Below are 25803 nucleotides of genomic sequence, written 5' to 3' on the forward strand. Positions count from 1 at the left end.
GCAGGACGAGACTCTGGCTGGGCTGTCTCGGCGGGACGAGACTCTGGCTGGGCTGTCTCGGCGGGACGAGACTCTGGCTGGGCTGTCTCGGCGGAACGAGACTCTGGCTGGGCTGTCTCGGCGGAACGAGACTCTGGCTGGGCTGTCTCGGCGGAACGAGACTCTGGCTGGGCTGTCTCGGCGGAACGAGACTCTGGCTGGGCTGTCTCGGCGGAACGAGACTCTGGCTGGGCTGTCTCGGCGGAACGAGACTCTGGCTGGGCTGTCTCGGCGGAACGAGACTCTGGCTGGGCTGTCTCGGCGGGACGAGACTCTGGCTGGAAGGTGAGCGCAGGCTCGGCAGGGCTGACGGTGAGCGCGGGCTCGGCAGGGCTGACGGTGAGCGCGGGCTCGGCAGGGCTGACGGTGAGCGCGGGCTCGGCAGGGCTGACGGTGAGCGCGGGCTCGGCATGAAGCTCTGGTATAACGTGAAGCTCTGGTTGAGTAGATACCATGGGTTCATGGAGCTCCTTCTCTACAACGCCCACAGTAAACAAGGAACCGCTTAGCAAAAGGGCCTGGTTAATATAGTCCTCTAATGTCCCGTGACGATTGTGTAAGGGCATGAGTGAACGGAGTGGTTCAGAGAGTCCTCCTCGGAAAAAGATCATTAAACACTCTGTGCTCATTGAGGCGAAATGGGCCAGTTCAATGAACTCAGAAACATAGTCCTCGACGGACCGATTCTCCTGACGGAGACGCAAGATCTGGACGTCTGGGCTTCTTGTTGGCATGGCTGCTGGATCTCGGTGTGGCGAAGTCTTATGTTATGAACTGCTCTGAGGCTTATAGATGAAGATCCAAATGCAGCTTTATTTAAGATAGTCGTACAGGCAAGGTCAAGAATTAGCAGACAGGACAATGGAGAATACACAGTGGGAATCCGGGAAACAGGCAGAGGTCAGGGCAGGCAGCAATAATCAAAATCCAAAAAACAATCCAAAGTCAAAAAACAGAAACCAAACACGGAAAACACTCAGAAATGCAGTGTAACACTTAAACAAGACTTCGCAAACACTGAACGTGAACACAAGGTATATATAGACTCACTAACAGGATGAGACACAGGTGAATGCAATCAGTGTGATAGAGTGCAATGCTCTGAAGGGATAATACTGGTCTGACAGTTTCTTTTGACAGAGCTCCGGTCAAGGAGAAGGGCACGGAGAAATTATTCCAGCAAACTTTTTAATTATTGAAGTTTGAGTATAGACATCGTTGTACAAACAGTAATATATGCATTTCTGTGTGTGTGGTTTTCACTTATATTACGCACACGAGGGCTACCATCCCACAGAATGCAGAGTCGGTAATAAGGAAATGACGCACACAGAATGGAAATTATATCACTACAGTTTCAAAATAAAAGACTTTCTGACATAGCCGCCCCCAAATTTAGCAATAAATTTGAATCCCCAAAGAAAGTCTACTTAGTTGGAGTCGTCTTCATCCTCCCAGGCTGGCAATCGCACAAGGCGCACAACTGGCCGTAGGTAAGTCTGTCCCTTGATCTTGACTTCAGCCGCCCTGACTCGTCCATCCAGGCCAGAACGGGTATTCACCACTCTCCCGATGGGCCACTGGGCTCTGGGTAGCTGCGAATCTACCACCATTACCACCTGGCCAGCAGTCAGATTATCTGTGTCCTTGTGCCACTTCGACCGCTTCTGAAGATCCGGGAGATGGCGACGGATGAAGTTGGACCAGAAATGGTCTGCCAGGATCTGGCTGTGGCGCCATCTTCTTCTGCCGAGAAGGTCGCTAGATGCATAGACAGCCTGTGGGAGTGATGCGTCACGGCGTCCCATCAATAGCAGATTTGGTGTAACAGGATCCGGGTCTGCAGCATCGGATGAGATATACCCAAGCGGTTTAGCGTTGAGCATTCCCTCCACTTCAATTAGTACAGTTTGCAGCACAGGTTCGGCAACGGTGTGGTCCTGAAGGATGACTTGGAGAGCTGACTTAATCGACTTGATCTCTCGTTCCCACGTTCTTCCAAAGTGTGGAGACCCAGGGGGATTGAAACGGAACTCGATCTGCTGCTTGGCCAGCTGCTCTTGGAGAGGACCTTCTAAAGCGGTGAAGCTAGCTTGCAGCTCTGCAGCTCCACCTCTGAAATTGGTTCCTCTGTCTGACAGGATCTCAAATGGCTTACCTCGACGGGCGATGAATCGGCGGAGAGCCATCAAGAAAGCATCAGTGTCTATGTTCTCCAGTAGGTCAAGATGTACACAACTCGTCGTCATGCACTTGAAAATCAGACCCCACCGCTTCTCGGTCCGCCGGCCAATCTTGACGTTGTAGGGACCGAAACAATCGACCCCAGTAGACCAGAAAGGTGGCTTGTATAAGCGAAGCCTGGCAGGGGGTAGGTCTGCCATTTGAGGTACCACTGGAGTAGCGCGCCATCTCTGACATTCAACACAGCCGTGTTGATGACGCTTAATAGACTCTCTTCCTCTGAGGATCCAATATCTTCTCCTCATCTCGGCAAAGACCCGCTCGGGACCAGGATGTAGCAGTTCACAGTCATATTTCTTAATGAGCAGCTGTGTAACATGAGATTTGGGATCAAGGATGATAGGATGTATCGCATCTGGGTCAAGATCTTCTGCCCTGCGTAGTCTACCTCCCACTCTCACTAGGCCAACAGATTCATCATACTCGGGAGCAAGCATGAGCAGGCGACTCAGTCTCGAGATGGGCTTACCAGCAGCCAGAGCTTTCACCTCTTCAGGGAAGGACTCACTCTGAGATTGTCTGATGACATGTAGTTCTACTGTTTGGACATCAGCTGCTGTCATGGTAGGACTATTCTGGCCATCAGCCGCCCCGTGAAGGCTCTCATGGGTAGCCTTGATAAGACTGTCCCAATTGTCTATATCAGACATAAGGGTCGTGTTTGGAGAGCAGGTGGTGACTCCACAGAACAATGTCTTCCGAAGTTCATCTTCGTCAGTTTCTTGGGCTTCTATTAACCGAAGCACTGGCCAGGAGTCTGGATGTTGTCGGAGAAATGGTGGACCTTGGCTCCACCGGTTCGGCTGGCTAAGCTCGAGCAAGGGTTTACCACGAGTAAGGTCGTCTGCTGGATTGTCAGTTGTGTTAATGTACCGCCAGGTCGAGCTTTCAGTGTGTTCTTGAATTTCAGCGACCCTAGTGCCGACAAAGACCTTGTAGCGACACGAGTCGGAATTGAGCCACGTCAAAACTGTCATCGAGTCAGTCCAGAGATTGACTTGTTGTGAAGGGATTGACAGTTCTGTCACAATGACTTTAGCCATCTGGGCTCCTGCTAAAGCAGCACACAGCTCAAGACGTGGTATAGACAGTTGTTTACGAGGGCTAACTCGTGACCGAGCCATCACAAAGGCAACATGCACTTCACCTTGATTGTCTTGGGTGCGGAGGTAAGCGACTGCCCCGTAGGCCCTTTCAGAGGCATCGCAGAAAATGTGTGCCTCTCGTCTGAGTGAACCAGTGCTTGCTACTGATGGGACATAGCATCTGGGAATCTCCACTTGTGGAAGATGGACTAGTTCACTTTCCCATTGTCTCCAGATATCCAGCAGAGCCTCTGGTCTAATAGGTTCATCCCAACCAACTCCCACTCTCCACAGGTCTTGAATCAGGATCTTCGCTCGGGTAGTGAATGGAATCAAGTATCCTATGGGATCATATTGTGTTGCCAGCACCTTATAGACATTTTTCAGAGTTGACTGTGAATACTCTACTGGTCTGTGGCGGTACCCAAGACAATCGGTAAGGCAGTTCCATCGAAGGCCTAAAGCTGGCTCTTCAGGATCCTGTCGAGGTTGAGACAGCCACAACTCAGTGCTTGCCGCTCTCGCTTCCAAGGGAAGATGCTCAACAACTGTGGGAATGTTACTGGCCCACTGCCTGATGTCAAAGCCTCCAGCTGAGAGCAGTTTACGCATCCGGTCAACAATGTTCTTGGCTTCATCAGCATTAGTGACACTGGTCAAACAGTTGTCGACGTAGAAGGCAGTCTCCACAAGGTGTAAGATGTCCTCATAACCGCTGCTGTTATCCTTCACATGCCGCTGAAGGGCGTATATGGCACAGCAGGGGCTGCATGTCGTCCCGAATGGCAAAACCTGCCACTCATATACTGTTGGTTCCTCCTCCCTCTTCATACCTCTCCAGAGAAAACGGAGAAGGGGCTTATCTTCTGGTAACAGTCGAACTTGATGAAACATCGATTTGATGTCACCACTGATCGCCACACTGTGTTCTCGAAACCGAAGAAGTACACCGAGGAGAGTAGGACCTAAGGTCGGACCGGGCAACAGTTGACTATTGAGACTCTGGCCGTTGTGCTGGTAGGAACAGTTGTAGACAATCCTCGCCTTACCATTATGGTGAACAACGTGGTGTGGCAGATACCAGGACTCTGTGGAGCTGTCTACTGAGTCAGGAGGTAGAGGTTTGGCATAACCCAACTGTTCAAGCTTCTGGATTTCTTGACAGTAGGTGTTAGCTAAAGCAGTGTCTTTGGCTAGACGACGTTCTATGCTCCGTAGCTGTGGGAGCAATGTATGCTTTGGAGCCCAGAGTTTAGGTCTAGCTTTGCGCCTCAGCAGTGGAGTAGCATACCTTGGTACTCCATCCACATCTACCTTGACAGTGCCCTGTTCTAGCAGTTCTAGGGCCTGCTGATCTTCTTTGGAGCGAATCACAGTCTTGGCGTTGGCATACGGGTTTATGTCAACTTCCCACAGTCGTTCAACGTGCCGCTGCAGCTCTGAATTAGGAGACATGGTGAAGTAACAGTGTGAATGCTCACCAGTGAGGTTGAAGTTAGCGGGGCCTTGCAATGTCCAACCAAGAGCAGTACGCACAGCCACAGGGCTCCCAGGAGGACCTGCTCGGATCGGTTGTTTGGGAAGCAGCAGATGTGGGAAGTCAGAGCCTATCAGCAGAAGAGGTTGGACCTTGTCAACGTTCGGCAGAGGAAGACCTTGCAGGTGGGAGTATCTGCGCATGAGCAACTTGACAGGATAGCTATGCTCAGACAGGCTCAGCTCACCGGCAGTGAAGGCGTGAAAGATGTTGTACCTTTCTTTGGGAGAATGAGCCGGGGAGATGTCAAACGAGACAGCAGCTCCTTGTAGATGGATCACCTCATGGCGGACAGTACGCAAAGGCAAACTCTCAGGTTCTTTGTGTAAGTGGAGATGCTGGACTGCTGAGGGAAGGATGAGGGTTCTCTCTGATCCGTCGTCCAGGATAGCAAACCCTTCCAGAGAGTGCTCGGCATTGTACAGGCGCACCTGGACTAGCTTCAACATGACTTTATTCGGACGACTAGGACGGTCAACGTATATAGTGTTGGGAGCAGCACTGACCATTAACACTTTCTTAGCCTCTTGGGAACATACTTCGTGGAGCACGGTCAGGTGTTGCTGTTTGCACACTTGGCAAGGCTTTTTCAGAGTACATGCCTCAGGTTTGTGGTTTCTGCCACACCTCCAACAGCCTCTGTCCTTAATCCAGGTAGAAATCTCTGATGGAGTGAGCGTTTTGAATTTGGGGCATAAACTAAGGTAATGCTCACGGGCATCGCAGTACGGGCAGTAAGGCTTCATACTGGGTTTACTTTTAGGTGACTTTGGGCTACGAACAGGATCTGGAAGGGCTACCTTTGCTCGGCTCTCAGTGTTGTAAAACACATTGGATGAAGGACCCTGGGATTTCCTTTGGCCCTTAACTGGCTTAGGTTGGTCTTGGAACATCAGAGCTGCTCGAGATGAAATGCGCTTGGCTTGTGACTTTAACTGAAGCCAAACAGAGAAGTCTTCAAGTGTATAGGTCTGATCAGTGCCAGTCCTCAGGATGCCGCGGTTTATGCTGTACTCCACAAACCCATCTCGATAGTTAGTAGGCAATTTGCTGAGCAGCCTGTCGACATGGGAGCCGCTCGTAGTTCATAGCCATTTTCACCCTCAAGGGAGCGGAGCATGCCAACAAGACCTTGTACTGATAGAGCAAAGTTATCAAACGCCTCTGGATCTCCAGATCGTACGGAAGGTGAGTTTAAGATAGTACCAAGCTCACTCTGCACAAGCTGACGCGGTTGCCCATATTTATCTTGGAGAGCCTGGAGAGCTGAGGTGTATGGCTTTGGATCGTGCATGTAGGCTTGGGCTAGCTTATGGGCGCTTGGCAGTTTCAAATGGTCGAGGAGGACTTGATATTTGAACTGCTCTGTAAGGTGAGCATGTGTATTGAGCAGATTATCCAAAGCCATCTTGAGCAGGGCAAAGTCTGACTCTTTACCTGAGGTGAAGTGAGGTAGAGTAGGTCTAGGAAGGCCATAAGATGTAGCAACTAGGAGCTCCATGAGGTCTGTGCCTGGTGCTGCCCTGTAATCTAAAGGCGCTGTGCCCGGTCGTGCCAAAGATGGAACATTAGGGTGAGGATAGGACTGCGTGTTGGCAACTGATAGCACTGGTTGTAAAGGATTAACAGGTGGAGGCACATGTCGGATCTGGGCTTGGTTATAGACCATCTGTGGCTGGCGAAATCGGCCCATACTCTGTTCTACTGACAGTGGCGGAGCATGTGAAGTCACAGCACTCACAGCTGGTCTAGGAGCCGACTGTGACGCTGGGTTGATGATTTCAGGAGGAGGAGGGGGGAGCATCGTAATATACGTAGGCTGAGGCTGAGTGAGCATACTAGTAGAAGTATAAGCACTCACTTGTGGAGCAGGCTGGACTGATAGAGGACTGGTCGAGTCAGATAAACTAATGACTGCATTGGAGACTGGTGTGAGAACATGAATAGGAGTAGAATGGAGCAGTCCATGTACACTTGATGAGTCGAGTATAAGAGGCTGAGCTTCTGATGAGGACCTTGGGTTGTACTCACATTCACTAAGGGGCCTGGAGGAACGAGGACTTTCACTTCCTTCTTCCTTCAGGAAAGACGTGATCAGAGCTGCTTGCGCCAATTCCATCTCTTTCTCTTTCAGTCGCTGTCGAAGCATCTGATGCCTTGTGATAGCCTCTTTATTCTTGTATGCCATCTGCGCTTTCTCCTCCAGTCGACGTCTATGCCGGTCTTGTTCTCTGAGAAGTTCCTCCTTCTCCTCAAGAGCATCTCTGGCTTCTTTGTCCAAAAGAGTACACTGCTCGTCCACTAGAGTCTGCTCCATAATCTGCCGCTGTGCTTCTGCTAATTCCATCCGCTTGACCTGTTCCTCCAACATGGCACTCTGTAGCGCGGATAGCCCTTCTGCAACGGACCTCTTAGTTGATAAGGCCTCACTGAGTTGAGATCTCGTTCTGCTACGATGAGAAGATACTGAGGATCGACATGACTCAGCTCTTACCAACGGCCGTGAAGGTGGATGAAGGATCGGGATGTTGTGAGCTGGGATTGCTTCTCGGAATTCCTCAGCTTTGGAGGCAGGAGGTACTGTAACTCTCGGTCTGTACCCAACTTCAAAGTTTGCAAGGGATGCTGGTAACTGTATCTCCCGCTGGGGTCTAGAACGCACTGCTGGATCTGCAGATGGTTGTCCTGGCTCCATATTGTCTCCAGAAGGCTGTCAGATCCGGCTCGAAGGACCATGTGATAGAGTGCAATGCTCTGAAGGGATAATACTGGTCTGACAGTTTCTTTTGACAGAGCTCCGGTCAAGGAGAAGGGCACGGAGAAATTATTCCAGCAAACTTTTTAATTATTGAAGTTTGAGTATAGACATCGTTGTACAAACAGTAATATATGCATTTCTGTGTGTGTGGTTTTCACTTATATTACGCACACGAGGGCTACCATCCCACAGAATGCAGAGTCGGTAATAAGGAAATGACGCACACAGAACGGAAATTATATCACTACAGTTTCAAAATAAAAGACTTTCTGACAATCAGTGAATGAGGTACAGGTGAATGTGATCAGTGATGATGAGTCCGGGCAGTGAGTTCTAGGAAATGTAGTTTGTGTGAAACATAGTCTTATCTGGAGTGCCCTCTGGTGGCTCAAGAGGGCACTCCAGCTGGTAACCGTTACAAAAGTAAAGTTTCATAACTTTATATTTAGGCTATTTTAACATTGTATCCTGCTGTATGTTTGACTGAAGCTACTTCTGTTATAATGGCTAGCCTATTACTGATCAATAAAACTGAAATTTAACACAAAGAGCTAAATATTAAATATGTCACTATTTAACTTATTTTTGTGTGTGTGTATTCTGTAGTTGAAATGTCTTATTCTATTGATATTATTATAGCATTATTAATAAACTATAATATCAATATTTTTATACAATTATACTAGTATTCATTACCATTTTATTTGCTGTATACTATTTGTTTATTTTATTGACTAAACTATTTACTATTACTTCTCACTTTACGTTAATTACTATTTGCATTGCACTGTATGCCCAGTTGTACCTCAACATGTATTATCATAAAGGGTCCAGTTATCAATGTTATTGCTAAAATCTGGTCAATCACATAAAATGCTTTTTCCACAATGAGCAAACTTAAATTTTCCCAGATAGCAAACTGACATTGAATCAACGTGGAAACGACGTCTCTCATGACATTGAAACAACGTTGATTTTGCTCATCGAATTAACGTTGAACCAACGTCAGACGCGGCATTCTTCAAAGCTAAATGAAATCGAAAATTGGTTTGCTTTCATAACGTTGAAACAACGCGTTGATTTCAAGTTGATTTTCCGTTAGTTTTGAAAGAATGACGCGTCTGACGTTGGTTCAACGTTAATTCGATGAGCAAAACAATGTCAGATCAACGTTGTTTCGATGTCATATTTCCACGTTGATTCAATGTCAGTTTGCTATCTGGGAAATCATGACCAAATACAACCAAAAACAAACGTTCAGTCTTGCTTGTGAAAGGTGCTTCCTCGAAAGCTGTTTTACAGCCCCAAGCAGCGAACAAATCAGGCATTTTTCTCAATTCCCGGTATGAGAGGTATGGGAAAGTTTCTCTCCCCAATATGGCGGCGCCGTTGACGTACGCTCCAGCGGCCAATAGGGCGTCTATGTATATATTATGTCTATGGTTGAAACGGTCTAACTGCACTTTTCAGTACTTCACAGTTCACAGTTTGTAATATGTTTTAGCAATACATATGTAAAATTTATAATGTGTTTAGAACTTTTTTGTGGAATTGTCTTTACAGGGACTTTAATTATGCAGAACTTTAAGGCTTAAATATAATTTAAACAGATGAGTTGTAAAAAAATAACCCCCTCACAGGAAAAATGAGCTATATAGACTAAAGCCACTTGCTCCAGGCTGTAAACATGTTTTTTTCTGCTGTAAAGTTTTAAGATGGGGGAGATGCAGATTTGACTTCTGCAGCCACTCAATAAATTGTAGTTTAATTCACTTCTGTTCCGTGTTGGTTTCAAGAGAGAGATGGGGAGGTTGCCGCTTGGTCCAGACTCTGCGAATAGGTATTGAGAACTATTGAGAATCTTTCACATAGGGACATTACTGTGTTGTGGTGGAAATGACACAAATACTGTGCGACAGCTATATTTTGTATAAAAAGTAATATTCATAGGGGTCTCACATTAAATACTGTATGTATTTCAATTATTTTACTAGTGCAATTTAGATATTAGTTACCAGATAAGTCATATTTTTAAACTGTTGTTTCATTGGTGAAGTTTAAAAGTCTGGTTGTGTGACCCATTTAAGAGTTTAAAAAGTATGAAAAGAAAAAGGGTTTTTATGTGGTTTGACAAAGAAATAGGAATTTGTCCAAAATTGTTTGTATTTTTAAAAATATGACCAAAGTACATAAAAGTGCCCATCATAGTCTAAGAATCACCCATATACAAATTACATAATTTTATAATGTTTTTCTATTCGTAATTGAGATGGAAAATGTGGCAGGAGGAGTGTGCAGCAAACTTTGCGTTAGAAAATGTTCATCGTCACGTGTTGATCGCGTACTTCATCAAGCGTCTATACGTCACACGTGCAAGCGTTATCACTGTGAGGTCTATGGTGAGGACTCATGTGTCCTTCACCTGATATTGGGAACTCTAAACAGCAATATATTTGCGCTGTTTGTGAAGTGATATTGGTGAACGTTAGCTCTGTTTGGTAACAGACAGTGTCATGGTGAGCGTCGTGCAGGTTTTCATGTCTAAGCTGCTTTCCCCACTGTGGCGCAGAGCTCATGAGGATGAGGAGGAGCAGGATCTTCACTCTGAGGGTTAGTCGATAACGCGTAGAGTGTAAAGCAGGCCCTGCTCGTACAGGTGAGACTAAGCTGTTAACTCTCTCTCTCTCTCTCTCTCTCTCTCTCTGTGTGTGTGTTCAGGTATAGCGCAGATCCAGCAGGTGCGGACGGGGGTCGTGACGCATCTGTGCGCGGATTATGGTCTTATAGATCATGCGGTGTATTTCACATCAGAAGTTGTGTTAGGAGGAGTCGTGCTGTGTGTGGGAGACTCGGTTCAGGCCCTGGCCGTCCGGGAAGGAGCTCATGAACAATGGAGGGCGCTCAGGGTGAGATGAATGTCCATGAACGTATAACTTGCACATCTACAGTTGGTGTATTCTGACTTGCATCTGCTCTTCTTATATGCCTGCTCTTAATTGGCTTAATATTTGTGTTCAATAAAGCTGTAAAACGGAAAGAAAGTTTTACTGAAGGACTCCTTGCTTACTTTGGCATGTTTGTCATTTCAATTGGCTTTATGCACAGCTGCACTACTTCCCGAACTTCAGCCAGCTCCTGGCTGGCAGTTTGGATCAATCCAAACTGATTGATCTAGGTGTGCCTGACCTCAGTAGTCATAACAACAATAATCAGACACACCTGGATTAATCAGGTTTGTCCAATAATGGAAGACAGGAAACAAATGAGCTGGCTGAAGTTCGGGAAGTAGTGCAGTTGTGCATAAAGCCAATTGAAATGACAAACATAAGGTTGGTATTATGGAGAGCTTATGAGTAAAACAACAACAGTGTCAACCAACCTTTTCAAACATTTTCCTGCTTTCTTGCTGGTTTGTTCAAATACAACAACATATTTACAGTTTACACATCTTTCAGCCCCATAGACTTTTTAAACTGGTGGTCTTCAAAATGAATACTTTGATATGTCCACACTGTAAAAAGATAATTTCATGATTTGTAATCACAACATTTTTTTCTTTTGTCAAATCAACTTAGATAATTTATGTAGTTCAGATAACATAATATTTTGAGTTTCTGGTGATTAAATTAATCTCCTTAACTGTATTAACTAATTTTTCTATTTCAATGAACTTAACATTTTAAGGCGTCAGGTTACTTATTTTTTTTAATAAGTTAAACCAACAATATATTTTTACAGTGCAGTTAAGTGCAAAAAGCTGTGAAAGAGAGCTGAATTCAGGATCAGGATTTTTACCCATACATTTACGTCAAATAGTACAGTTTATGAAATGTAATACTTTTGAAAAGCGATTTTTTTTATTTTATTTTTTTTATTTATTTATTTATTTTTTTTAAATTTGTGAATCACCAGAAGATAGAATTGCGCTTCATAAGTGAATATAAGTGTTACAAAAATAAAGATAACACGGGCACACAATCTGTCTATTTTTAACGGACAGATATGGCTTCGACCGCACACACATACTGGTTCCAGGAACAGGGTTGAGAATTGATGATTTATTGGGTATTTCTATAGCTGTTGTGAGAGTGTGAAAAGTAATTGATTGTGCAGTCTAGATGTTGTTTATAAATTTCTTACTATTATGAGCTTACTATTTTTTTTCTATTGAAGTGTTGTGGATTTTGGAATACATTATTAAAAAGTGTGTGTGGATTTCAGGTGGAGCTACAGAAGGACATGTGGGAGAGTGGAGCACTGGAGGCACTGAAACAGGACTCTGCCAAACCCAGGCCTCTGATTGGAACAGTGACGTCATGTGATCGGGACGGAGGACTTATAAACCAGACTACGTTTTTCCCACGATCGGCTCTCTGCGAAGGTCAGAAGAGCTGTTCATTCACTTTAATGCTCAATAGGATGCTGTGACAGGCCTTTATTACACCTCACACATACTGGTATTTTATCTCAATGTGTAAGTATTTAAAGGACTTTTATCATGTATCTGTAACTGTCAGAACACAAAACAATTTCCCCAGCATGATTGAATTTCCCCAAAAAAAGCATTTATTGAGTGCTAGTGGTAATTTTGTCAGCTATTTTTTTTTTAATTTAGTGTCTTAGTTAGGGCTGCACGTTTTCAAGTTTTTCATTAACCGTTAACCGAGGCCCTTATCGGTTAATACTCGGTTAACCATGTGCGCGCCGCAACCTCGAGATACAGAGTTAATTTTTAACACCATTAATAACTGGTTGGACCCCATTTGAAACGAAATTAATTTATAGAAATAAAACGCAGTGGTAAGTTCAGAGCAGTTAAAGTAGGCGCGTTTCCATCACCTTTCAAACTGAAATTGCCCATTGAAAATACGCACATTGGCAACACGTCCATTTCGCAAAAACTCCGTATCCGCAAATAATAATAATAATCATCATTATTGTAACATTTTATTAGGCTGCATATGTAGAAGACGCTTTTATCCAAAAAAGGAACAAAGCACAAATAAACACAATATTTTGACGCATATCCAGTGTGTGTGCTTAGTGTGGAGGCTGTGAGATGCCCATGTGAACACTTGCAGTTTCATTGCAGTTCTTTCAGTGGAAACAACTTAAAATACTCTTTCATTTCTGGTCATACAGAAAATAATAATACATTATTCGCAAATACATTCATTTGCGTAAAGTCACAATAACAAGAAAACGTTGTGCTTTAACAAACAGGCGCGCTTCATGATCTCCGTGAACTGGAGCGCGAGAACTGAAACAGCCACCGCATTCAAATTAGTTCGTTTTAAATTGGACATTTAAAGCTTTTGTAGACTAAAGCTTTAAATGTCCAATTTAAAACGAACAAATTCGAATAGAAAGCCACAGGGGCGCAACTACCCAGTTTCAGAGGGGTATGCAGCAACAATTTTAGCCCCCCCCCCAAAAAAAAAGGAAAAATAAATGTAATGTAAGTGTGCTGTGTAATAAGTGAGTAGAAAGAAATGAGAGCTAACAGAAAAAAATAAGTGCAAAATTGTCGTTTATTAACACAATTAAACTATAGCTACTCCACCTTGATGAACCCCCCTAAGAAAACTATAAGCTCCATTGGAACAGCAATACCAGTGTTTCTTACAGGATTTTAGGTAAAACTGTGGTAGGTGGACCTCTATTTCTCTAGAGGGGTTCGGGGGCATGCTCCCCCGTAAGAAATTTTTTTGTTCTGTAATGTTAAATTCAGCAGTCTGGTGCACTTTGAGAGTTCAAAATTAAAAGCTCCAACCCGTATTCAGGGTGCAAATTAAACAGAGAAAAATTTGAACCTCTTAATTAGTGTCTGTCTACATTACACTACTACATAATAATAGTTATAATATTAATCCCATGATAGTAATAGCCATAAAGGCTATTGTAAAACAAATGCACAGAAAAATAAAGGAAACTTTCATAATTAGTTTTGCACTAATTTCTATACTTGAAAGATACTTGCGCATAATGACATGTTTCATGGGCCAGTGTGTCAGAAAAAAAAAACTAAAGCTGACTTTTTTTGACCAATGGATTACAGCAGCACAGCGCCGCCAATTAAGCAAAAAACAAAACAAAAACAAACAACAAACAAATGGGCTGCCGATGTATGAGTTTTGTGGGCCGTTAAAACAAATACATTTAAAAAGGATGAAATGTATTGGCTGAAAAGCACGTCGGCCCAGCGGGAATCTCCCGGTAGTCCCGATGGCCACCGAGATATAGATAGCCTACATGCCTGGATGTCACTTTTTAAATCCTACCTGTTGGCTTTCAGCAATGCATGCAGTTATTTAGCTGCTGTCGCATCAATTGACATGCCATCTCCTTTTCTCTCTTTCTTTTTCTATTTTTAGCCCCACAGCATTTTGTTTTATCCATCTTTTTCGACGACAACTCACTACTCGTACCTGCTCACTCAGCGCTCACGGCGCCCCCGCCCGGTCGCGATATTACCCGCCCCCCCTTCTCCATCAGGGCGCCTAATCTAGCCTGGCTGTTAGTCCTCTACAATTTTATATAACAATGAAGGAATGCAGAAATGATTTAGAAACGCACAACGGCAGCTACATATAGAAATACAATATAGCCTATATATAATTTTTTTTTTTTTTACCATCGCTTTGGCGCCCGCCATTGTGCTGCGCCGCATATAGCGCATACCCACTTTTTGCGCCACTGGAAAGCCAATATCTTCTGACTATGTAATTATATAGTCAGCTAATTATGTATTTCTCTCTAAAGGTGGATCCGGGGATGGAGATTTGTTTTTAGCAGAAACTGATTTAGAAAACAATAGTTTATTAATAAACAATTAATGCCTCGTTATGTTATATTATTTTATTATCAGACACATTTATTATATCTTATAAATCATCTAAATCCCCTTTCTGTAGGCTGTGGTTACGGCTCTTCTCATTCAGCACTGCGGGGGAAAATCATTTCCAGGTTCTAATCTGGCCTCAGAAAACCAGTAAAATCTTTTTTTTTCCATATTCATTTGTCAAATATTTTAAATGTTTAAAGGGGCAAAAAATCAAACAAATATCTGAAAATTCGTCTATGTATAGCCTATATATTTTTGCGCAGCATTTGACGTAGTCCTACAGTTCAAATTAACATTTTGGTGTTCAACTCTGCGTTTTACAAAATACAACAACCGTTCATTTTTCGTTTTGCAACTAGGCCTACGGATTAAATAAGGGGAAACGAATGAACACAAAAGTACACTGACCGTTTGGACATATACGAGGCAGAGTTCTTTTTTAAAATTCATAAAAGATACAAGGAATAGCCTACTAGACAAAACCTCAAAGAAATGCCACAATCAAGACCGCGGAGCAGAAATGAGGGAGAAACACACAGAAACTCTGTGACTTGCTCTGCCATTAATGCTTGGATGACACACCACGTCTCCTTTTATAAATAATAATAATGTCTAGTGCGGTGGCTGTGATAGACTACCAACGTCCGTTGCCATTATTTTTGGAATGGCTTATCGCGAAAGGAAAAAAAAATGTTTTAGTCGCATAACACCGTTAATAGAAACGCTGTCATTTCACAATATTTTTTTATCGACAATCAGGGAAAAAAAACGCAAAAGTTTTGTGCAAATATGTATTGACGCCACTTAACCGAGCAAAAAGGTTTCACTCGGTTATCCAATTTTAAACGGTTAATCGGTTAACCGGTTAACCATGAACACCCCTAGTCTTAGTCCTGTGTCAAATGTTCTTTTTAGTTTTTAGCATATTTAGTCAACCTTGTTCTGTTTTTGTTTAGACAAGTTTTAGGTGACTAAATGTGTTTTAGATAATGAAAACTTAGTGGTTAAATTGATAAATCGGGTAATGATTACTTAGCTCAAAATTACATGTCGATTTGTTGTCATTCAAGAAATTTATTTTTACATTCCATCAGAATTTATTATTTATAATTCTTGCACTTTCCTATACAGTATTAAGCACAAATCTAAAGAATGTCAGCTCCTACTTGTGGCTTATTTTACCTTTTACTTTACCTTTTCATGAGGTTTTTTTTTAATAGGCTATTTGTCATAAATGAACACATTCTCTCACAAATGTGTAGAGAATGAGAAATTTCTCATAGTAATTTCAATAATTCCACATTACATTCATGTTTTTCTATTAAAGTTTGGTCCTAGAGAGCCGCTGTCCTGCAGAATTTAGTTCCAACCCTAATCAAACACAACTGAACAAGCTAATCAATGTCTTCAGGATTACCAAAGGCCGTTGCACACTGAGTCCGAAATTTTTGTATGCGTTGTTTCGTATTTGTCAGCCTAAAAATTCGTCACACCGAGTCCGATGCGTATTTATTTATTCAACCACAAAAATACAAAATGGATTTGTCAAGCAAGGATGCTTTTGTTGCCCTCTCTCCTATTGAAAAGAGAAGAAAGAGAAAATATTGGGTCCATCCAATCGTGAAATTGCGCCGAGGAAGGAGAGTTCCACCTCCTTATCAAGGAGTCGTGAATTTATCCAGAGATATTCAAAATTTACTTCAGGATGTCAGTGGAACAGTTTGATGCTTTGCTAGCGATTCTGGAGCCACATATTAAAAGAAGACCAACAATTTCCGTGAACCAATCGATCCTGAACAGAGGTATGAACACACACAGGCACACGTGCGGCCCGGCGGACGCGCTGGGCAGACAGAACAGCTGTATAGGCTTCAGGTTATAAATTGGACCTAAATAATACATTAGTTATCGAATTGGCTGCTCAATCACACCTTAATTGACCCGAAATTTCGGGGAGGTTTCCTTTTCTAATCCGATCGAGAACAAATAAACACTTGATCGAATTGAAAACCAAAACTGAAAGGACTTGCGCATGTGGAATGATGTGCGGAACGAGCTCCCCCGGCCCTGAATTGTCAAAAAACCTCTCAAAATGCTGGCTGTGAATGCGGAAAACGCAGAAAATCAAACCTGATCCGATTAATTTTATGACGTACGAAAGTTTCGGAGGCGGTGTGCAAGAGTGATTGACATTACGTGAGGTAGAATTTTTGTTTTTTTTTAACGTGCGAAAATTTCGGATGCCAATTTCAGATTCAGTGTGCAATGGCCTTAAAGTCCCCGTGAACTGGAAGTTGCAAACGACTTTTCTCCAGTGTTGTGACGTATTTCCGAGAGAAACGGAATACTAAATGAGGCAAAATAGTCGGCGTGGCTTTTTTTTTTCAACTAGCACCTGATTGGATCTAGAAAAATGGGTGTTTCATTCTGAAATGGAGGATGACGCAAGTTTACACACGCTGTCAATCAATGCTCGCTCCGCGTTCGCAAACACACAGCAGCTGTCAGTTGGAGGGGCGTGTTTATGGATGTTAAGGAGACACCCAAACCGTAAAGCCTACGTCATCGGGCAAGGTCCTCCAATGCAGAGGGGAGGGGCATTTTCAAAATTTGATTAAAGATTACGAAGCCAAAATTTTTTTTTGAGTGTATTGACTTGCATGTATGAATTTTTCAGTGTTAGGGCCATTGCACACCGAGTCCGAAATTCGCATCCGAAATTTTTGCACGTTAAAAAAAAAAAATCAACCTCACATTATGTCAATCACGCTTACACACCGCCTCCGAAACTTTTGTCCGTCATAGAAAAATTCGGATCGGGTTCGATTTTCTGCGTTTTTCGCATCCACAGCCAGCATTTTGAGATGTTTTTTGACAATTCAGGGCCGGGGGAGCTCGTTTACTGTCTATGGAGCTCGTTCCACACATCATTGCACATACAGTGGTATGAATAAGTTTTGGCACCCATGCTAAAGTTGCCTAAAAAGAGAAATAAAAAGATCATCTTTTGGATATTGATCTTAATGCCTTAATTAGAAAAATGAGGAAAACTCCAACCTTTAAGGACACCAATTTTCTTTGTGAATGAATAATGTATCATAAATAAATAAATGTTTTTCCTTAAAATACAGGGTGCATAAGTCAGGGCATCCCTATGTTAAATTCCCATAGAGTCAGGCAGATTTTTATTTTTAAAAGCCAGTTATTTCATGGATCCAGGATAATATGCATCCTGATAAAGTTCCCTTGGCCTTTGGAATTAAAATATCCCCACATCGTCACACACCTTCCACCACACCTAGAGATTGGCATGGGGTACTTTCCATAAGATCATCTTTCAATGCAAATCAAACCAGCTATTAGGCTAACTGAAGTAAAACCATGCCAATCTCTAGGTGTGAGTTTTCCTCATTTTCCTAATTAAGGCATTAAGATCAATATCCAAAAGATGATTTTTTTTTTTATTCCTCTTTTTAGGCAACTTTGGCATGGGTGCCAAAAGTTATTCATACCACTGTATGCACAGTGCTTTCAGTTTTGGTTTTCAATTCGATCAAGTATGTTCTCTTCTCTCGATTGGATTATGAAAGGAATAAACCTCCCCTTTCAATCAGATTGAAATTTCGTATCGAATAACGTGTGATTGAGCAGCCAATTCGATAATATATCATTTGGGCACAATATATAACAACCTATACAGCTGTTCTGTCTGCCCAGCGCTTCCACCGGGCCGCACGTGTGTGTGTGTCCTGTCCATACCTTAGACACACTGCGAGTCTCTGTTCGGGATCGATTGGTTCACGGAAATTGGTGGTCTTGTTTTTGAAATGTGGCTCCAGAATCGCAAGCAAAGCATCAAACTGTCCCACTGACATTCTGAGGTAACTCTTGAATCGCTCGGGATAAATTCGCAACTCATTGATAAGGAGGTGCTTCCTCTCGGTGCAATTTCAGGAATGGATGGACGTAATATTTTCTCTTCTCTTTTCAATAAGCGAGAGGACAACAAAATCATCCTCACTGCTTGACGAATCCATTTTGTATTTTTGCGTTTTTTTCCCACAAAGGTTTAATAAATACGCATCGGACTCAGTGTGCAAGGTTTCTGTACGTGATGAATTTTTAGGCTGACGAACACGAAAAAAAAATTTAGTTAAATTAACGGCCTTTAGAGCCAAACTCTGCACAGGATAGCGGCTGTCTAGGACCGAACTTGCCTACCCCTGGGTTAGAACTACAAACACAAGTCAAAAGTGTTAAAAAACTACAGACATGGAGGACACGTGAGTCGGACGGTTGTGCAGAAAGGTTTAGTTAAAGGGGTTTAAGTGATTAATTATCAGTGTCTAACCTGACAAATTTATTTATTCATTGGTGGCTACATAATTGCATCTGCAGCAGCATTGTGAAGTTTTGGATAGATATGTTTAGCCAATCATTTTTAACTGCATCATTACATTCAAATTGCAAACATATCAAGAGAGTCTCCGCATGAAAGACCCACGACTAGCAGATGAATATCTCCGAAATGGTACGAAATTATATTCGATTGAATGGAGAATTTTAACTGTGACGAGGTGATTGACAGGGCAGTTCACGGTGATAGGATGCACGTGACAGATCTGTCCGTTAAAGATGAAGTAGTGTGTCCCAAAGCTTGCCTACTCTTTTGCTACACACTCAAAAGTATGTACTTTTTCTTCACAAAAGTATAAGTAGGCGAACGCAGCCCATGTCTGGGTTTATAACAGTACGTCACTGAGAAGGATGGATCGCAGATTAAGTCAAAGAAACCAGCGCAAGCAGCTCGTGAAGGAACACAGAGCAACTGATTGGGACTGAGAGTTAATAGGTTAATGTATTTGAAAAAATCTGTCGAAACAATTTGTTTTTAGGACAGCCACTGTTTACATGTTTCAACAATAGATGTGAATAAAAATGCAAGTTAGCCAGCTACTCAAATTTACAGTGACGCTTTAATCTTTCAGCTGTTTTTGTCCTAAGAAGTCATTTTGTCCTTTTTCTGGCTTGAAACTATTGCACTCCAGTGTAAAAGTAATCCATATGACTCCAGGGGCCTATACCATGAAGCCGATTTAGGTGGCTAGCCAGCTATGTTTCAGTTTTGTTTGCGCCAACCCTAGTTAGGTACCATGAAAGTGGTTTGGCTTTTAGTAGTTTTCATCGCCATAGTAACTTATGCTCCATGGCCAACCTGGGGTGCGTTTCCCGAAAGCATCGTTAGCCAACTATGGTCGTAAGTTGGTCGCAATTACCATTGAACTCTATCGGAAAACGACAGAACTTGTGACCATAGTTGGCTATGGTCCGGGGCAGGTTATGTTCCAGGTAAGAGGTTGCAAACCGAACTTGGACCAATCAGCTTTGAGCAAAGTGACACATGTCTGATGGGATAAAAGTCACTCAACCTGTTTCTACTCCAAATTAAAGGTCACTACATCATCTGGCTTTTAGCAATGCTTATTTAGAACAATAATAATAATAAAAATTTGTATGATTTAGAAATTATTTCTGTAATTATACCCTTAAACAATCTCACATGTACAATTTCAGTTCATCAATTATTAGTAAGCAGATTTTAAATGAATAAGTATATATAAAGGTAATATATATGCTTAAGAATCAATAAATTAAGCTATAAAATGACTACATGTGAGCTTAAATGTTAAATTCTGTCTATACCTTTATCAATAAATTAACTATCGGGATCTATCTTTCATAGACAGCTATTTTCTTCTTGCTGTGTAAATTTGTTTAAATTCTTAACATTTTAATACTTTTATTCAATAAGAGAATTGCGCTGCTTCTCTCGCGAGAAATTAATTTCAATAATTTTTGAATGAGTTTAACTCTTTCCCAGCGTGTGATTGGCTGTTCCCTACTGAGATCTCACCTAAACTCAGGATCAAAGCCTGAGTTGACAGAAAGTTGATGATCACCATCATGGTACCAACAAAGCCTGGTTGGATTGGTTTGGTTTTGTCAACTCGAAACTAATCATGCAACCCTGAGTTTGTTCAACTACCATCATGGTACAGGCCCCAGGTGTTTAATCCAGGTCTTCTGAAGTAATGCATCCTCTTTCTATGACGAACAGAGTTTGATTTTAACACTTTACAGGGTTTGTTGCAGCCGGTCTCTCTCTCTCTCTCTGGTGTATCAAATGGTCTAAAAATGTTTAGGTTTTGCTGAGATCACGAATGATACACAAAGAAAAGCTTATGCTGATCCTTGCTGTGTAAAAGAGGAGAAACTGGAAAAAAACAACAAAAAACTATTTCATATATAAAATAGATTCAAATTTCATATTTACAAATAGTGTTTTAAATGGTAAAGATATGCAACAGTGTTTTTAAATCAGTTTTTATAAAGTGTTGCTGGTCTGTGTGTGTGTGTGTTTCAGGGTTCGAGCCGATGAGAGGTGACTGGGTGCTGGCACAGTATGTGGTCAATCCTGGAGAATTTAGCAGTCAGGCTCAATCTGTTTCTCCACTGCGCTACCGCCGGATGGACGGGGTCAGTCACTCACAATGCGCATCTGGGCTTTCTAAAAGTCAAGAGTGATTACATTTAGGGATGTCCTGGCCAGGGGAGGGTAGGGAGTTTAAAATCCATTCCAATTCCGTAATCGGCATTGTCCGCCATTGATGGAATTTTGATGGAATGGTGTTTTTTCACTGGTAAACGGAAGGGGGTGCATCTTATGGAAAAGTGCTGAATCCAACACTGGTCAAAAAATATGTGAGAAAGCAGAAACAAGCAATCTCATAATCACATGCAGATGTAAAATAACGTGACTATCAACATTAAACAGTCAAACCAAAATTTATTCAGACACCTTCAACATTATCACAGTTTAATCCACTGTAGTTTAGAAAATGGTAATAAAATATGACAAGAACTCAAGTTTTTTTTTTTTTGTTCACAGATTAATTCTGTTGAATATCTGTCAGCGATTAAATTTAATTAGACAATTACACTCACCGGCCACTTTATTAGGTACCCCATGCTAGTAACGGGTTGGACCTCCTTTTGCCTTCAGAACTGCCTCAATTCTTCGTGGCATAGATTCAACAAGGTGCTGGAAGCATTCCTCAGGGAGTTTGGTCCATATTGACATGATGGCATCACACAGTTGCCGCAGATTTGTCGGCTGCACATCCATGATGCGAATCTCCCGTTCCACCACATCCCAAAGATGCTCTATTGGATTGAGGTCTGGTGACTGTGGAGGCCATTTGAGTACAGCGAACTCATTGTCATGTTCAAGAAACCAGTCTGAGATGATTCCAGCTTTATGACATGGCGCATTATCCTGCTGAAAGTAGCCATCAGAAGTTGGGTACATTGTGGTCATAAAGGGATGGACATGGTCAGCAACAATACTCAGGTAGGCTGTGGCGTTGCAACGATGCTCAATTGGTACCAAGGGGCCCAAAGAGTGCCAAGAAAATATTCCCCACACCATGACACCACCACCACCAGCCTGAACCGTTGATACAAGGCAGGATGGATCCATGCTTTCATGTTGTAGACGCCAAATTCTCACCCTACCATCCGAATGTCGCAGCAGAAATCGAGACTCATCAGACCAGGCAACGTTTTTCCAATCTTCTATTGTCCAATTTCGATGAGCTTGTGCAAATTGTAGCCTCAGTTTCCTGTTCTTAGCTGAAAGGAGTGGCACCCGGTGTGGTCTTCTGCTGCTGTAGCCCATCTGCCTCAAAGTTCGACGTACTGTGCGTTCAGAGATGCTCTTCTGCCCACCTTGGTTGTAACGGGTGGTTATTTGAGTCACTGTTGCCCTTCTATCAGCTCGAACCAGTCTGGCCATTCTCCTCTGACCTCTGGCATCAACAAGGCATTTCCGCCCACAGAACTGCCGCTCACTGGATGTTTTTTCTTTTTCGGACCATTCTCTGTAAACCCTAGAGATGGTTGTGCGTGAAAATCCCAGTAGATTAGCAGTTTCTGAAATACTCAGACCAGCCCTTCTGGCACCAACAATCATGCCACGTTCAAAGTCACTCAAATCACCTTTCTTCCCCATACTGATGCTCGGTTTGAACTGCAGGAGATTGTCTTGACCATGTCTACATGCCTAAATGCACTGAGTTGCCGCCATGTGATTGGCTGCTTAGAAATTAAGTGTTAACGAGCAGTTGGACAGGCGTACCTAATAAAGTGGCCGGTGGGTGTATATAATACCAATTTGGATCAAACAATTTCTAAGCAATGCTTCATGTTCAGCTTGTGTGTGAAAAGGTCCCATTAGCAAAACCTTGTCTGGTCAAAGTGTCTGAATAATTTTTGGTCCCAAATATTTATACATTTTACTGGTAGTCAACTGTATGAAGTATTTTTGGTATAAAATTTCACAGTTTACTTTTTTTGCTCTCCTTACTTGCATAAAATTAAAGGGCAAGTTCGGTATTGTACACTTAAAGCCCTGTTTTAAGATAGTTTCTGATGAAATAGAACGGTTATGATTGAAATTTGGACAAATGCTGCTGTCCTGAGAATTTTCAGTTTCTGTGGTAATTCTTTGTGGTTCAAAGAATTGAACATTTTGAATCGGACGCCGATGTTGCACTGATTCTTCTGGACAGGTGAGTAGCTTCTAGTGCTGACGTTTTTGTATGTGAACTGAGTGAAGCGCGACTAAACTTTGATAGCTCTAGCGCATAATAGATTGTAGGGATATATGCTGCGTTCAAGTCCTCCTTGGAAGTTCGTACGTACGAGGTGGAAAGTTGTGTTTACGACGTGAGGTGCGTTCAAGTCAGTTTCGTCGGAGCAAAATGGCGGTGTACCTTCTTTTAATGAATTACATGAAAATACAGCAAGGTTTGTTAACTCTGCTAATAACAAAAATGAAGAACAAAGAATGCGCATCAGGTGTGTTTTCTTTTTATGTTTTTTATTAGCTTATGAAGCCAATGTAAACTCTATCATTAGGTATAATTTTTATATTATAATGATATCATATTTTGTGCAGAGAGCTTGCTTTATAAATGAAGTGGCCCTGCAGTGTCCACTTTACTTCTGTCCTGAAGATAATCTTTCATTTCATCGCAAGAGGATCTTTGTGCGCTTGGCTCATCATGGTAATCCTCTGGACCATGTCCACAAAGAAGCTATTTTGCCATTTTCTGTTTTTTTGCCAATGGGTCCTCATCATCCCCAGTCTGCGCTGCGCCGTCTCCTGAGAGGCTTAGCCTTTGTGCAAGTTTTACGACTTCAGTAATAGGCCTCATCCCGTTTCTCATCATTAAAAAAAGGTAGCTGTTTAAAGGGATACTCCACTTTTTTTTGGAAATATGCTCATTTTACAACTCCCCCAGAGTTAAAGTGTTGAGTTTTACCTTTTTTGAATCCATTCAGCCGATCTCCGGTTCTGGCGGTACCACTTTTAGCATAGCTTAGCATACATCATTGAAGAGCACCAGACCATTAGCATTTCTCCCAAAAAAAATTACCAAAGTGTTTCAATATTTTTTTTTTTCCTATTTAAAACGTGACTCTTCTATAGTTACATCGTACACTAAGACAGACGGAAAATGTAAAGTTGCGATTTTCTAGGCTGATATGACTAGGAACTATACTCTCATTCCTGCGTAATATTCAGGAAACTTCACTGTCGTACCATGAGTGCAGCAGGCGTAATGATATGACGCAGCGCCTGATAATAGTGCTCAGCTTCCAACGTGACCGGGACTAAGTTTGTGTAGTCATCACGCCTGCTGCACTCATGGTACGACAGTAAAGTTTCCTGATTATTACGCAGGAATGAGAGTATAGTTTCCTGCATTTCAGCCTAGAAAATCGCAACTTTACATTTTCCGTCTGTCTTAGTGCACGATGTAACTATAGAGGAGTCAAGTTTTAAATAGAAAAAATATCTTTGGTAATTTTTTGGGGGAGAAATGCTAATGGTCTTGTGCACTTCAATGATGTATGCTAAGCTATGCTAAAAGTGGTACCGCCAGAACCGGAGATCGGCTGAATGGATTCAAAAAAGGTAAAACTCAACAGTTAAACTCTGGGGGAGTTGTAAAAATGAGCCTATTTCCAAAAAAAGTGGAGTATCCCTTTAAAACGCGGGTCCAGTACTGCAGCTAAAATAGAGGCTGCTTGTCATCACAACTCTGTCTTCAAGTCCACCGACTATCTATTTCCTGCACAAGCTTAAGTTTCATCTTCTTCTTTGTTGGTCTATCGTTATATGTGATGGCAAGATGACTTTTTTTAGATTCTCAAGCATTGGGAAGACCGCAGACAGGGATGTGTTAGTCTCCTCCGACAACAGCTCGGTCATTGTAATAAAGGGCTTAAGAACGTCTTTGATGCCTTTAGCCATATTTCACTGCTCTGTTGTCATGACCAAAGTGCTGCTGTCACTCCTCTTAGTGTAATTGGGGTCCAATAAAACGGCGGTGATGGGCCAGCGTGGCTCCAACATAAAGCAGGTGGAGTTCCACCGGGTGGTTACATCCTGGATGAGTTCGTGCTTAGAAGCTTTTTGCTGCACTTGTTTCTCTTTGAGAACCGTTTTTGCCTTGTGTCCCTTTTTGAAGTGCCCAACAAGACGGCGCGCCGCAGCCACCGTGCGCGACACCTAGGGATGGGTATCGTTAAGGTTTTATCGGTATTACTACTCTTACCGATACCGCTTATCGATCCGGTACTTTAACGGTATTCTTATCGGTTCTTTTTGGTGTTTTTTTTTTTTTTTAAGAATTAAGAACATAATTAAACTTTATATTTTGAAATGTAAAATAGAAAAAGCAAAACGAAGAAAAATATATTTTTGTTATGCAGCAGTGTGCAGGCTTTTTTTGTTTATACAAAAAGGATGCATAAGAAAAAAACAAGTACAAACACAAGAATACAATTAATCAAAGATACAAATTATATACAAAGTGCTTTAATTTCAGGAAGGTGTACTAACATCTTTTCAGGTAATTGTTTCTATCTGAAAAGAAACCTAATCAAATATAAAATAGCACTGTATAGTTTATCATAGATAGAATAATGCTTATTAAATCTAAAGTTACTCATTCAAAAGCTGTGAGGGATTTTCTCTGGCTTTGGTTGTTTGATTTACATTAATGGCTGAATCGTCAGCAGGTTTAGGCTATTAGACTGCTGCTGCCCCTTTAAGACCGATTGCAGATCTAATGGGGACTGATGCACCATCATTTTCTCCCTATTATTTACGTCCATTTAAGACATAATTGTGTTTAAGTGAATCTCAGAGCTGGTCATTTTGACA

At 42.3% G+C, this 25803-nt stretch overlaps 1 protein-coding gene across 1 annotated transcript in view; it reads left to right on the forward strand.

Annotated features, from left to right (window-relative positions):
- Positions 1-10006: 10006 nt before the first annotated feature.
- Positions 10007-25803, forward strand: part of mov10l1 (Mov10 like RNA helicase 1) — a 60638-nt gene continuing 44841 nt past the window's right edge. The window contains exons 1-4 of the mRNA XM_039665782.2: positions 10007-10273; positions 10382-10569; positions 11885-12044; positions 20932-21044. Coding sequence (XP_039521716.2) covers positions 10177-10273; positions 10382-10569; positions 11885-12044; positions 20932-21044 — 558 coding nt within the window. The 5' untranslated portion in view covers positions 10007-10176. The remainder of the gene's footprint in view (positions 10274-10381; positions 10570-11884; positions 12045-20931; positions 21045-25803) is intronic.

The sequence above is a fragment of the Pimephales promelas genome, chromosome 5, assembly GCF_988280905.1.
Source record: "Pimephales promelas chromosome 5, fPimPro1.hap1.1, whole genome shotgun sequence".
In the NCBI taxonomy this organism is placed as follows: domain Eukaryota; kingdom Metazoa; phylum Chordata; class Actinopteri; order Cypriniformes; family Leuciscidae; genus Pimephales; species Pimephales promelas.